Genomic DNA, 15,206 nt, shown 5'->3' with positions numbered 1-15,206 from the left:
GCCATGGTGTTTGGCTCACCAGAAATCTATCAAGTTATTGATGAGTTACGTCTTGTGCTACTTTGAAAGCTGTATGTAATTCCAAAACACGAGGTACATGAGCCATGTATAGCTCTAGAGAAATAGCTGACCAGTGTAGGGGGAAATCTGAACTGGTCTGCATCAAGACTTTGCAGAACCACCAATTTAACTATCTCTCTTCTACACAAAATAAAGATCAAAGCAGATATCTTGACTTTTATTGAAAAGTCACTGTTTAAAAGTAAAGCAACAGTAATGAATATCCATATTTCACACACAAAGTAAATAAATAAATAGATCAAAGTATACCTATCATTCATTCCCATTCATTCCCATTTACTTCCCTAGAAGCTGGCATTGAACCAGTAGTTCAATACAAGTTTCACACTGAGAAAAGAGTGAAAATGAAATTTGGGAGTATTTTTTTCTTGGATATAATGGAGAACAGTAGTGAAGGCTCTCCCACAGTGTTTCGGATAGCAACATTATTTAACAACTTACCAACAATTATTCCAGGTCTTCTATCCATTTCAACTATATGTGGGTGCACACCCTTATATGCTGCATCACTCACAACTTGGGTGTTTTTCCGCACCCGCTCTGTTACAGGATCATCTACCACTGGGGTGAAGCCTCTGCCTTTTGTCTTCTCAAAATCTTCATGGTATTTTACCTAGGAAAATAAAATAAGAATTACATTATTCCCCAAGCTGCGATTGACAGCAAATGGTTAGTCTGTGCAAGAATGCATAACTGTTTGCTTTAAGCACTTATATTCTTTGGGTTTTGCACCATAATAGAATTGCACTACATATGAGGTAGAAGAGACTCAGCAGGCCATCCAGCTTGTCTCCCTGACCTGATTTCTTGATATTTTATTATCATTTTTGCATTTGTTTTACATTGCCACTGAATTAGACATTTACTCAAGCAGCAAAGTATCATCTTGTAGTCACATAAATCATTGAGTATAACAGGAAAAGCCCTCAGGAGGTCATCTGATCCATCCCCTTCTCTGAGATAGGACATCTGTCTGGTGATGTAGACAACTACATCTGTCAGTAAAAATGTTCCAGCAGTATAGTTCTTAAGAACACAAGTATTTTCATTCACAGCAAATTTTGATGCTATGCACAGATTCATAAAAAAGGTACTCAGGTACTTTTTTGCCCTTTTATTTTATCATATGCCAGTTGGCTTTAAACAAAGGTTTTTAGGAATAAAAATTGCACTTATTCTAAGCAGCCTGCTTTCAAAAAATCAAAAGAAAGAAAGAAAAAAAAATAAAAGAAAAACAAAGACGTTAGGGCATAGTGTTATATAACCAAGTGTTGGAACAAAACCAGTATTAGTAAGAGTTATAAAGGTAGTACCCCCGATTATGCATATTTACTTTTTTAGTCTTAATCATCAAAGATTTAAAATTGACAAACATTCTCACACAAGCAGATGCACACAAAACTCATTCCAAGAACAAAAGTCACGCAGAAACTAGGAACGTGCACAGGCACATGGTGAAGTGTGTCACCTAATCCAGTCAAACTGTGTGATGCTCAAATGAGTTTGTTTTTTAAAGAAACAAAAACAACAACAACAACAAAAGAACAGACATTTAACTGTTAGAAAACTGTTTATTAGTATTTTGAAAATGTTCATTACAGTCGTATGCAGTTAGCAAACACTCCCTCAACAGGCATAAGAAGAAAATATTCTTTCCATACTTGAGCAGAGAGTTTCATTAGTTACCTATATTAATGGAAGGCAAAATCCAGTGGAAGTCAAGTGCCATTCCTTAGTATATTCTAGTTATAAGAAGAAAGTACCCTACCATTGAGATGTTGTTTTGTGTTTCTTTGACATGCCTTAGCTCAGGTGTGTCTAGAATCACACTACGTCTACCTTTCATCTGCCTCTGATCACTGCTGTACTTCACCTGCAAAACAGCAACAACAACATACATGAAGGTTTTGTTTACAGTAGAAGGTATGGTGAGAACCACACTATGCAAAAGCATCTTTTCCAAATCATAATGCCCAGAATTCTTCTGTTTTCTTTCTTTACACTCATTTTCTAGTGACCTTATTTCAGAGGGAGGATACAGATGGGCTACTGTATTGATAAGGCCAAAGGACATGTTTATTCCATCAATCAGTCAAAAAAATCATCGTTACCCGAAAGCTGAAATACTTGACTGTTTTAAGGCTGGTAAGTGAAATAACTCATTTATCAACAATTAACTGGTTATTAGTTAGGGTCAACATAATAATAAAATACCACTGTGACTTCTCTTGGACATCTTTAAAACATATTTTTGTGGCTGATGACAACACAGGCAGACACAGATTCTGTCCTCAGTCTGCTTCCAGGTTGGGATTAGCGTAAGAACCCCTAGGACCCTAGGGAATTCAACTGTTATGAGCAGGGTATTGCTTTGGCAGCCTTCTTATTCCTGTTTGGAAGCTGCCTTTTGCTAGTAGCACAAAAACAATGTCTGGGACAAATCTGAATGTGCTATATTGTTTTCAATGAGAATATTTGGACTCTGTGTTTTGTGCAGCAGTAAGTACAAAACCTCCTATGTCGCATTTCTCTCAATTAGCTTCTTCTGTGGCATTTTACAGACTTGTACTAGAAGTATAGAAGCAAAGTTAATTACCTGGGGGGGGGGGGGACACTTAAATTTATAAACCATAAAAAGTAGTTGGTTCTACTTGCCCAGAAGAATACACCTTTGCATTTTCTTCTGGTTCAGTGTGAATCTTACAGTATAAACTTCACTGTCTTTTTGTGTCTTTGTTTAATTAACAGTCTCTGTTAGCTCCTACTTCGTACTTGTAACCTGTGTATTGAATGTTAGTAAATATTTTAGATTTACATACACATTCACAGTCAAACTATTACTCCTGAAATCAGTTGTGCAAAACTATTTCAATGCCCATTTGTCAGAGAAAAACCAAGTCAATTTTCAAAATTTAATGAATATATTAGTGAGTACATTGGTACCAGATCCTCATAAAAAAAATTCAGATTGCCTAACTCCCCCTTAAAATTACATATCAGCTAAGCAAAGCACACCTTTGAAAATATGAGCCTTGGAGTAATGCACAGAGAAACAGATATACATAGTACTGCACATTCTTAAAAGCCTTAATTAAACAATTAGTTTTCTCAGTAAATATATTCAGTTTTTGAATGCTTTATACAGCAGTCTCTGGACAGAACAATTACAGCCAACATAGTTTATTTTTTTCAGCCACTGGTCATTAACATAGGTGAGTATTTATCCCTGTAAATCTTGAGAAACAAAGTGAAGCAGTCAATTGGAAAAAAGCTTATTTTTAAGAAATGAAATCTTTATTTAAATTGGACAGTGGTTGGGAAGTTTCCCTCTTATTTTTAACAATGTACCTCAAAAATAATTGACAATTTACTAATTGGTAAATATGCATGAGCATTTTAAGAACATACTTAAGACATATGAAGTCACTTAGAAGTTCAGATTCTTTGTCCTTAAACAAATCTTTTGATAAACAAGAGGTACTTTATTCTTTACCCATACAGTCAGTTCTAAAGTATTCACTACTATGCATTCTCTTCTGCCACCTTGAGACAGTGGTTCTGCATGGAAGCCTGTTCTACTTACTATCTGTAGGGGTTTCACCACTGATGTTTCAGTGTTGAGAACACAGACTGTAACAGAACTAGTCTGGTCCTTTACTTCACTGTGCTGCTTTGACTTCTTCCTTGCTCCTTATTAGTACTGTCTTCTGCTCCTTACACTACTGTGTGACAATGAATGCACCTCTCCCCCCCATGCCTCCAAAGGCAAGTATTATCAAAAAAAAGCCAAGATTAATATAGTATCTTACCCTTCAGTGATTAATAATAGGATCTATTTAGGACTACTCTGCTCTTAATTAGGTGGCACGTTCCAGAGTGGAATGGATATACTTCCATGCTCTGAATCACACACGCACAGAAAAAAAAAATCTGCACTAAAGTTAAAATATCATTTCCTTTGCCATTTCCCATAATTTACTCCTAAAATCTAGCAACTGAAACTTAGTAACAAGAGACAAAGGTTTTTGAACTGACCTCTTACATTTTTTTTATAAGAATAACCACAAGTCTGAATATTTTTGTTGCCCATATGTGCAGTCATGTATTCAAAGGACAAAAAAAAAAAATCATTCAGAGGATGATGCAGTTGGATTCATTTGACACATCAAATCTAAATGGGAAGACATATCCTTGTTATATTCCTACAGTGACAGAAAATATAAATGACAAAAAGATTCAAACAACTTGCCGAGCTGATATTGTCTTGATTCTTCTTGACTCTCTCTATCTCAGGAGTGACACTCACAGCAGTAGCTTTGCCAGGCTGCTCTCTGTAGTGAACCTATTATTTAACAGGATAAAATGGTACATACTATGCCAGCTAAAGCAGTATCACATTGTATTACATTAAAATGTATGATTCAAAAGGTCACCCAGGAAACAAATGAAAAGCTAAAATGCATTTGAAGTTTATTAAAGCTTATAAAACTTGATTTTTGAAGCATAACCTTGAATTCTTTCCGTAAAGTCCTCTTATTAATGCATTTGTGTGAATATATACACACATACGCACACAACATCTTGACATTTACCACACGGGTCTTTGGCAGTACAGAGAAATATATTCAGAATGGGGTAAACTATAAATAAGGGAAGCAGAGCAAATGAAAAAAATGAATTTCAGCAATGCCCACTGTAAATGCTTATTTCTACACACATACACAAATTCCGTAAGAATAACACCTACATTCTAATTTGTATACTTTGTATATTCAAATGTGATTAAACACAGTGGGTGCAATACATCTGGACTGTAAACTGATTCCAACCATCTGTATTTCACCGTGTGTTTATTTAAATGTACTTTTCAGCTTAGGAATATCTATCCCCTCTATCACTTCTTTACAAATTACTCTAGTAGCAATGATGCATTAAACGAATGGACACTGAAGACAGATCAGTATCTAAAGAGGATAGATGTGGCATCGACAGACCAATCAGTCTGTTAATCTTGGCCCCAAATACAGGGAAGTCTAATATGGTGCATATTTAGTAAATAATCAGAGATTCTTGGATGATTTATGCCAATCAACAGTTTTATGAAGAAAAAGTGTTTCCATAAAAATCTCTTTTTTATGTGTGTGCATGTGTTTGTGAGTGAGTTCTTGCTTTTGTGTGGTAAGAATAACTGAGCTGATACATTATGCTAATAATTCTGCATTGCACTGTGGCATTAACAACGTCCAAGCAATTGTCTTCCCACACAACACATCAACTGTCCACATCAACATATTCCAGCTGAAAAATTAGTGTCTTATAAAAGTGATGGTAAACTACCAAATGGATTAAAACTTACAAACTGACATTTGCAAAGGCATAATGATCACTTGGTAAAACAGGTTTGTTTGAACAGTGTGCATTTTAGGGGAACTAGATGCATCAACAGCAACCTGTAAATAAATAGCATACACTTAATTTAGAGGGACACTCTTTTGAAAATTGTAGCTCAGAATTAATTTGGGGAACATGGGTGAAAACATCCTAGGGAAACACTGTAGCTATTTGTGGACCCATGAAATATGGATGTCAACAGAAGTCCCAGCAAGGAGAAAGACTCAGTAACAAGGTACAACTTCAACAATGCAAGAAGGCAACAATGCAAGAAGGCAACACTGAATTCCAAAATTCCTTACCTTCTTCCACATGCTCCTACCAACAGCATGACTTTCTAATGATTATTTCAGCCATTAAATAAACTCTGATAGGAAAGTTACTGAGGAGCCAGAAAGAGAGGCAAGAGAGCTGGAGTTTTAGTCCAACTGTAGCCTTTTTTTAATTTATTTATTTTAATTAAAGGGAAAAAAAAGGAAAGCCAGAAAAAAAAATATTGTTTTAAAAATGTATATATAAAAAAATAAGTTAAGGTTTCCTGCAAATATCCAAGACAGAGAATAAAGTTTCAAAAAATTGCAGCCATTTATTTAATTGAGTATGCGCTGCTTTACATGCCATTTTCTGAACCAAGCAATGGCTTTTCTAATTGCTTCCTTAAAGAGAGTTTTCAGGTACTTCCATTTAGTTAGGCCCACGCCTAACTAAAGAAAGGGAACAGACAGAACTTCTTACTCATCGTCTGCACGCAGCATTTATACAAAAGATCAAATAAGAGTAACTTCCCATGCTGACATTCTCTTGATTCCTCTTGACTCTTTCAATCTCCGGGGTGACACTCACAGGTGTAGCCTTGCAGAGCTGTTCTTTGTACTGAACCTAGTGAACATGGCATAAGATATTACACAGAGACTTCCAAGTAACAGAAATACAGCAGTGTGTTAGAAATCATCAAAGAGCACACTGCATTTTGCTGGAAAATATTATTCCTTAGTAAACACACTCATCTTTCTTCATGACACTTAGTACTCAACCTCTCTTGCAGTTCCTCTATTTCAGAGGTAAACAACTTATACTTCAGCAGGAATACTTCATTCTCAATGATGTTAATCAAAGTGCAAGGCTAAAGAGTTATCTTCTTACCATTAATTGATTAGTCTTTGTGAGCAAACAGGAACTAGCACAAACATCACAGATATATTCACAGAGGCACAAACACATTTAACACAGCAAAGACTGCAAGCAATGAAAATGGGGCACACATTGCTTATATTCTTCTGGTTTTCCTTGACTCTTCTTAGTTCAGGTGGATCAGAAATAGCTGTTGCATGCTGAATTTCTTCTTTATATTTAATCTGCACAACAAATATTATAAAATATTAGCAACTCAAAGATATAGACAAGTACTCAACCACAACAAAAGTTTTATAATCTGTCCCTTGCACGTACCACACAGCTAGACCAGACCTACCAACACTGCTGACCTGAACAGGAACAGTTATATTTAATTTCTGACACAGACTACTAGGGTCTCAGACGATTCTTATTTGATAAGATGCAGCACAGAGTGCATATAAAAAGCCTTGTATCCTAAAACTGTTACAGCATAAACTTATATCACATCAGATTGTGGCTATGTTTATAATTGATGCTGCATATACTGCTTGGAGATCTGCATCACTCTGACAATGATTTGGCCTTGTATTGTCTTACATAGGAATCTATTAGTCCATTACAGAAACCAAACATTTCAGAAATGTGTCCTCATAAGGGTGGATGGCCTGAAGTTCGGTTGAAGTTCTCTGAAAACATACACGGACACGTTATGGAGAATGCAGATGTTTGGATGGATGATACCTTTGAAGATGCTGTCATATTTACTGATGTTTTGCCACATCTATTCTGAACAGCAGTATGTTTGGATATGTTAGACTCCATAGTTTGAAAGACACACAGAACTAGAAGAATTTCTTCAATTATACTCTATATGTACCAAAGTTTGGATTCAATCAGGTGAGAAAGAGTTGTGAGGTAGGTGTACATGGTACTAAAAAGAAAGATGTCATATTTTCTGGTTTTCTATATGCTATCCAACAGGGCCATCTTGGACAAATTAGTGCAGTGTCTTTTTCTTAGTCTGTTACTAAACACCTGTCCAGTATTCAGTACCACTGTGGACACCATCATTAAAGAAATGAAAAATATTTTGACTAATGGAAAATACTTGAACATTTTGTATCACAGACACATGCTGACAGCAAGGAAGTAATGAGTCTAAACTACCCTGGGTTCAGTTTAACCCCTGGAAGGATGCACCCATGCACACGAGCACACCATTCTGCCCATCCTTCACCACCTTTGACCTCTCCATTTTGTCTGTGGCCAAGCCCTTCTATACTTTCAGTTCCTCACCCCTGGTCTTTTTGTGTTTGTTTGTTTGGTTTTTTTCCCCCAAATCCATTGTACCAAATGCCACTTGCTAATTTTCAACTCTCTGCTCCAAGGCATGCTACTGCTGGAGGAAGCCAATTTTTTTTTTTTTTTTTAAACATGGACAAAATAACTTGTTTTTCTCTGGGGTCATTCTTGGAAGCCACTTTGGCTGAAATTTATAAATAAATTATTAAATAAATAAAACAAAAACAGCCCAAAGCACAGACCAGAAATGGAAAATTTCAGTCCAGACGGTTAAGGACTGGCAGAAGTATTAAACTACTGAAAACAGGGTCTTTTAATAGAGACTATTAGGTAAGCTTAAAAATTGGCAGTGTTAGTCCTTAAATGCTTCAACTGCTTGAGTTTTAGTCAGGCTCCAACCTTTTTGGTGCTGAGTGACATATCACAGGAGTTTCCTCATGGATTTCACACAAGCAAAGACACAATTACAATCTTTCCCCCAAAACCTTCTTTCTAGTGCTGTGTCCAGACCTTCCTGTTCCTCAATATAAAGAAGATTTTTTTAAAAAACCTCTTAGTTATTTGTAGCTTCTTGGTTCAAATTCAGTTATATTGTCCATGGGTGTGATGCTTGCTTGTAAAGTTTTGTGAGATCTTCACTCCAACTATTTTGGAGACTGACTCATCCTACCTACTCTTCACAACAGGTGAGATTAGATCAGCTATGTTGGCTGCCACCACCTTGTTTTTTAGGATGTGAAATTTTTTAGGATGTGAAAACAGACTATTCTGAGATTTGTCTCCAATAGATGTAACCTTGAAAAATTTGATGACATGTTGCAATGGACTTTTTTTTGCATGGTTTGATTGCAGGGTGACTGTTATTTTGGTCTGTTTTTTCTGATTTACTTGGGGTTTTTTGCACTGTTGATATACATCAAATTACACAAAGTTTCATCTAGCACAACAGTTTTAAAGCTGTCCTAAGTCCTTCTGGCTAAATTCAAAGATACTTGTAAGATGTTCAAATCTAATAGAGTGTAAATTGGTGTAATTTACCAATTACTTCCTTTGGGGCTCCTGTAAATTACACCATACAATAATTTCCCTCTTAGTGACAAATACTTTAAAAGTTTTTTTCACATTGCCTTCAAATTTGGCATTCTACCCTTTTAATAATTACTGTACAAGACTTAAGTAATCATAAGCACACTACATGCAATAAAATACATTTTGTAAAATATTAGCTCTTCACATAGACTAGCAAGGTAAAGGCCATGGTACTAAACCGCTTGGCTACCACTACAACCACTAACATATTTTATGTTTCTCTTGATATACTTTTGTTTAAGTGTGTTTACTAGCATACTGATCCATCTTTCATATTCCTCTCATCACCATTGTTTAGGATTTCTAAAACAGCAAGAGCACTGCATACCATTTTTCCATTTTACTTTGAAGGGTACTGAGTAAAAAACATTAGAGTAAGATTACCCCTAATAAGCCTCTGTCTGCGTGAATGTGTGTGTGTGTGACTACTCTCAAAATATATGGCTGAGGCAACTGGAAAGGTTTCTGTTTCTAGAACACCATTTCAAATCTGGCAGAAGGGGAAGGGGGAAAAAGGAAAGGGAAAAAAAAGAAAGGGCAAAGGGGAGGTGGGAAAGGGGAGGAGGGGAAAGAAAAGAAACACATTTGCAGAAGAAAAATAAGAACAAAATCACCCTCATTAAAAAGAAAATAAACAAACACAACCAACAGCTTTACAACCAGAAAAACTATTTCAAAATATGATATCTTGCACTGAATCTATAAATTGCACAGTGACTCAAAATAAAAATAAAAAATGAAAAGTGATTGAGCAGAGAAAAATTCCAGGGAAAATGTTATTTTTCAAAATCTTATCGAAACTCCCTACCTGGCCTTATTTTGTTGGGAAATGCAGTATTTAACAAGGAAATTATACTAAAATAGGTGTACCAAGTCCTTAATTTGGATTTCAGATAATATTTAAACACTATCTAGTGTCATTTGTATGTGTTACTTTCAAACTCTTTTTTTAAAATTTTATAATGATCAGAAACATCATAACAGAAACAACAGACTCCATAACAAAACTGAACAATGCCATTATGACTGTTTTCTTGCTCAACAGTTACTTTTCCTTTTTCCCCCAAGCTTTGCCATGTAATTGCCATGTTACCAAAAGAACATGTCCTACTTGTTGAAAACTCTCATTTCGATATTTTACTTTTAGTTGACCACTAAAGTGCCAGAAACATTGGTCATCCACAGACAAACAATACTATTTCAGAACTGGTTTCATCAGGGCCACAGATCAACCTATCATCAGCACATATAGAGGCATAGACACTCCACCTTCTCATGTAGCTTGATTCTGGACATCCATTTTTCTCCTGAAGTGCAAATTGTAACAAATGGTGTGTAATACATGCAGATTACAGCAACTTTAAAGATTTTCTTTTTGTCATATGATATTTTTCTAAATTGCAAATTATGACTGCAGCTCAGTCTGTCATATCAGGAAATATATTTCATGTTTCTCACTCTTGAAAAACAAAATTCTTTCCTCAAATATTTAGTTAAAAGTTTTTTTCCTATATTTTATCATGCTTCAGTTTGAAACTCTACCTTTGGACTCAGAAGAACACCACTAGAATGGAGCTTTATATCCAAAATCCAGTGGAGTGGTATTTGAATGAGATGTGTAATATTAAGATGCAGAATTTTTAGTAAACAAAAGGATTTAAAAAAAAAAAAAAAAAAGAACGACCATTTACTCATGTAAGAATAATTAATGTTAATAGCACTTACCGAACTAATATTCTGTTGATTTTTCTTTACTCTTTCAATCTCTGGAGTCTCTTTTACAGCTGTGCCAGCTCCTACTTCCTTCTTATAAAACACCTTCATTTCCCCAAAAGAAAAAGTAATTATAAGACTGTTAGCATTGCAAGTACAAGTTCTCATAAAAGGGCTGGGCAGTTTTCCAAGTTTCAAATTGATCTGGCTGTAAATCTTGCCAAGAAAGCAAATACTTTAATTTTTCATAAATCAGACCAATTATCAATAGCTGTAATAACGTTGTTTGTTTTCAACTGTAAACCAGACAATCTATTATCATCCTTTAGAATGACCTCAGATATTTGTAAGTATTTGTAATGATAGCTTTATCTGTGGAAATAATATTAAAATTTAGATCATAATCTATAAACATTTAAAAATGCAACTTTATGCTTGAGTAATCTCACTGATTTCAATTTAATTGAACGTGCATGTACATGCAAGATTTGAATTGCTTTTAATCTTCAGATCTTAAAATGCTCTGAGATTTGAATAGATAAAATTATTTCTAATTTAACAAACTAGAAAATTGACATATTCATGATTAAATAACCAGAAGAGCCAGAGCTGTAATCCAAGTCATGCAATTTTTAACTTCTGGTTTCAAGCCAGAAAGCTGAGGACTGCATCTACAAACAAAGCTCACTTCTGAAAAGAAACACATTTCTAGATCTCTATTTCAATTGTTTCAATAAAGGATAAAATACAAAGCACAACAGTAGAATAAATCATTCAGAGCTACTGAAGGAGACAGTAAATAACTGCTCCACAAATTCCAAATGTGGCTGTAATTTAAATAACCATGAAGCACCAGTTCAAAATGCAAAACTTGTAAAGAAGTTTTATTTGTATTTCCAGGCTGGTAATTTAAAAACAAGTCTATCCTGGAGTTTTTTTTTTAAAAAAAAAAAAAAACCTTTACAATATATTATTTCTGCTTTTCTTAAACAAAGATTTATTTAACTACTTTTTAAATTTTATTTCTCTCAAACCCTAAACAATAAAACATAATTTTTCTTACTTCCTTGAAGACCTGTGTAAACTAGGGTGACCAGTATTGCCAAGTGTTCTAGAGGAGAGTGAATTATTTATGTACGTATTTTTTCAAATATTCAGAAAACCTTTAACAATTTAGAATTTTGTTTTACCATGTGAGAACAGAGACAGCTTATGAGTAAGAACTTGAAAATTCTTCTGCACAAACATGTCAGTAGAAGTTAGAAAGATTTACTAAGTGGACTGACCTAAAATACACTTTTCTATGCTACCAAGAAGGGAGTGGTAAAAAATACCGGAGCAAGGAATTTTTCTATGAAAGAGAAGACTGTGGATTAAAAACCCTATTGTAAATCATCTGCCAAATGAGCTAGTGAGCTAAAAGCAGCACTGATCTTATCTGCAGAGCTAGCCACTTTTTTTTGTCCCATAAGGCAGAAAAATACTTGAGACAAAATCCAAAATCAAAAGCCTATTAAGGGTCATTAATTTCTTCTATATGAGGACTGCTCCCTCGAGTTAGTAAAAAGTAACTTACCTTCATAATCTAAATTGCACAGGGTGCTGAAAGATTGGAATGAAGAGAAAGAAAAGAAATGATCATTCAATCCCACCTATGAACTGCTTTCCTACATTTGGAGGATCCACTTCAGATATAGAAAAATGGTGATCACGAAATAAACTCAACCAACTGCAAAGATGTATTTTTTTTTTTATTTTATGTTATAAAGAATGCTAACAAGGAGGGTAATTGTCAGTGTTGGCACTGAAAGCTCAGACTGGCCTACAGGGCTCCAAGGGATTCAGATACATCAGATGCTTGTCAAGGCTTAATTAAGTAGTGGAAGGTTTTTATATGCCTGGTATCTATCAGATAGTGAGTCCACCCTGCTTAGACCCACTGAGGACTCCACCAAAAGCTATTAAAAACTGGAGCAGAGAGGAAAGCAGAACAGTAGGTACTAGCTGGGATCCCTTCCATTACATAGAGTTTCGGTGTAGCATGTTAGGATGCCAGTGACAGGAGAAATGGTGACAACCACCTTCACACTATGCAGCTGAGCTCCATTCAAAACCAAGAGGCAACAAACTACAAGAAACAAAATTGGGGCCAATGGGCCTGTCAACAGCTTGTATTAGGAAGACGTAGCTTTCAGCTGCTCTCATCTGATGGAAGGAAAAGAGCAGGTAATGGCTGGAAGATGTTACAGGAGAGGTAGAACAGCCGAGAGCAGCCTCAGAGGCTTTTCTCCCTGCAGGCTCTTAGTGAAGCTGCACTGAGAGCTCCAGGTAAAATAACTCTGAGGAAAAGGAATGGACCTTGTACTCATGCAGTGGTGAAGCTGAGGGTCTCTCTAAACTAAAGAATCACATCTGTGCCAGATAATAATAAAATATTTAAGTAACTTTTATGCCTTTCTCTCAAATCATTGGTTTTATTAGTATAATTAGTCTGCCAGAAAAACAGACACTAACTGGATAGCCTTATGTTCTGGAGGCTAAATTTGCCCTTCATCTTCTCTTCCCTGTTATATTACAAGCAAAGCCAGCATTACAAACAGCAGAATTAATGGGCACATAGAGGAAATGGAACTGAATGCAACAATCACAAAATGGGCAATCTTGGAAATCTAAGCACATAATTTATATAGGAACAGACTGAAACCTGAATCTAGCATAAAATTTTAAAAAATGTAACCAGTGTAACATAAAATAATTAGACATATTTATGAAACTTGCTCTGTTCTAATTTTATCCTAGAACCTTGATATTCTGTACATATGATAGGAAACAGATGAAAAATCCTGTATGCACAGTAACAAGCCTTAGCTTTCTTGTACATTTAAATAAAATACTTCCTGGGGCTTGATGGAAAAAGAAAAGAAATCTTCATTCAAAAATAACTGTGGCTTGGCAAGGTGATAAAGTGGTTTAGCAATTCAAAATAAGTGTCACACCTAGAAAAAATGTATTATTTTTTTTTTACTGAAAGAAATGAGTGATACAGTCTTTGCCAGGAAAATTATGCAAATGGATCAAAGAACATTTACTCATACGTTCCCTATTTCATGCTGAGGCACTAGAGAGCCTATTTAAACTGAAAATATCTGAAAAGTTGCAAGTGAAGAGAAAATCACTGTTACTCACTGCACTGATGTTTTTCTGAGTACTTTTTATCCTCTCCATCTCTGGAGTGTCTGGGACAGCAGAATAGTTACAGAGCATCTTCTCTGCTTCATCTTTGTACATTTTCTGAAAAATAATTTTAAAACGTCCATTTCCTGCCTTCTTAGGGCTGAGAATAACCAAACAGCAACAAAAAATTGCTTATTGCTGATGAACCTCGACAGCATTGTACAGGATTTATTTCAACCTCTCTCCTCTGTGATATTCTTATATTTATTTTTTTTTCCTTCCCTTTAGGTAATGTAAAAAGACCTGCAAGTAGATGTACACAATTCAAATCAATTTAGATGGCATAATAGGCCTAAATACAAATAAGAATCAGGCAGTAAGATTTTTACTAAGTGTAAAAATTTAATATGGGTATGAGAGTATCTACAGAGCTAGCATTTTGAGCAATGTATGTCAAGTACTGTTACACAAAATTAAAACAGTTATCCTTTGAACTATGCCTACCTGGCTTGCTATTTCTGAAGCCCTTTTGACCCGTTGTATTTCAGGAGTATATGGACCAACTTGCATCCCTTTTCCTATAATTTCAGTCTCAAGATCCTTTTTATATTCTTTCTGCAAAAATAGAAGAAATTAAAATTAAATAAAGGAATGTAAAACAAAGTAAAATCATATCCCTGAGTGTGCAACATAACTAATTCTACATTTATTTGTACGTTGTCTTCAAAGCTATTCTGACAGCAATGACTAGACCTCAAAAGAATTGCTTCTATTCCCGTAACCTGTTTTTCTGGTTTGGTTTGGTTTGCTTTTTTGTTTGTTTGGTTGGTTGGTTTTGTTTTACTGCACACTGCTTATTCCTTTTAGCAAAAGTATCTTTAACATCTCATTCTGTTTCACTTCAAAAGTAATCTTAACGGATTCATTCTGTACTCACCTGGCTTACAATTTCAGAAGCTTTCTTTGCTCGTTGTATATCAGGGGTATCCATGCCCACTTCCATTCCCTTCCCTTTAATTTCATTCTCCAAGTCTTTCTTATATTCCTTCTGAAAATAATAGCATTGGAGTTACTCATATGTCCAACAACCAAATCCTTAACATTGTTCATACATTACTCTGTACAATTTCACTGAACAGTATCTATGAAACACCAAATAACTTTTGATTCAACAGCATTATCTTTGTAGAACCTATCTACAACACATCTATGCTATAGCTGCTGCCAGGTTAAACATTCTTTTAAGAGACTGCTTACTTCGATGTAGCCTTTCACATCCGTGTGTCTTTCCAACTTTGGCAGCCACAATCAGAGGCATATGTAGACAGGAGTTTTTATCC

The 15,206-nt window shown here is 35.2% G+C and overlaps 1 protein-coding gene across 14 annotated transcripts in view; it reads right to left on the bottom strand.

The window, feature by feature from the left end:
* NEBL (nebulette) overlaps positions 1-15,206 on the bottom strand; it is a 261,505-nt gene that overhangs the window by 34,258 nt on the left and 212,041 nt on the right. For 12 of the 14 annotated variants that reach the window (XM_066991632.1, XM_066991629.1, XM_066991628.1 and 9 more), the window contains 9 exons: positions 14,804-14,914; positions 14,371-14,481; positions 13,879-13,983; positions 10,705-10,797; positions 6,735-6,827; positions 6,260-6,351; positions 4,331-4,424; positions 1,850-1,954; positions 523-694 (listed from right to left, as the gene is read on the bottom strand). In XM_066991632.1, coding sequence (XP_066847733.1) covers positions 523-694; positions 1,850-1,954; positions 4,331-4,424; positions 6,260-6,351; positions 6,735-6,827; positions 10,705-10,797; positions 13,879-13,983; positions 14,371-14,481; positions 14,804-14,914 — 976 coding nt within the window. The remainder of the gene's footprint in view (positions 1-522; positions 695-1,849; positions 1,955-4,330; positions 4,425-6,259; positions 6,352-6,734; positions 6,828-10,704; positions 10,798-13,878; positions 13,984-14,370; positions 14,482-14,803; positions 14,915-15,206) is intronic. The other 2 variants (XM_048061776.2, XM_048061778.2) reach the window with 1 other exon arrangement.

The sequence above is a fragment of the Anser cygnoides genome, chromosome 2 (assembly GCF_040182565.1).
Source record: "Anser cygnoides isolate HZ-2024a breed goose chromosome 2, Taihu_goose_T2T_genome, whole genome shotgun sequence".
In the NCBI taxonomy this organism is placed as follows: Eukaryota; Metazoa; Chordata; class Aves; order Anseriformes; family Anatidae; genus Anser; species Anser cygnoides.
This window is presented reverse-complemented; position numbering and strand designations above follow the sequence as displayed.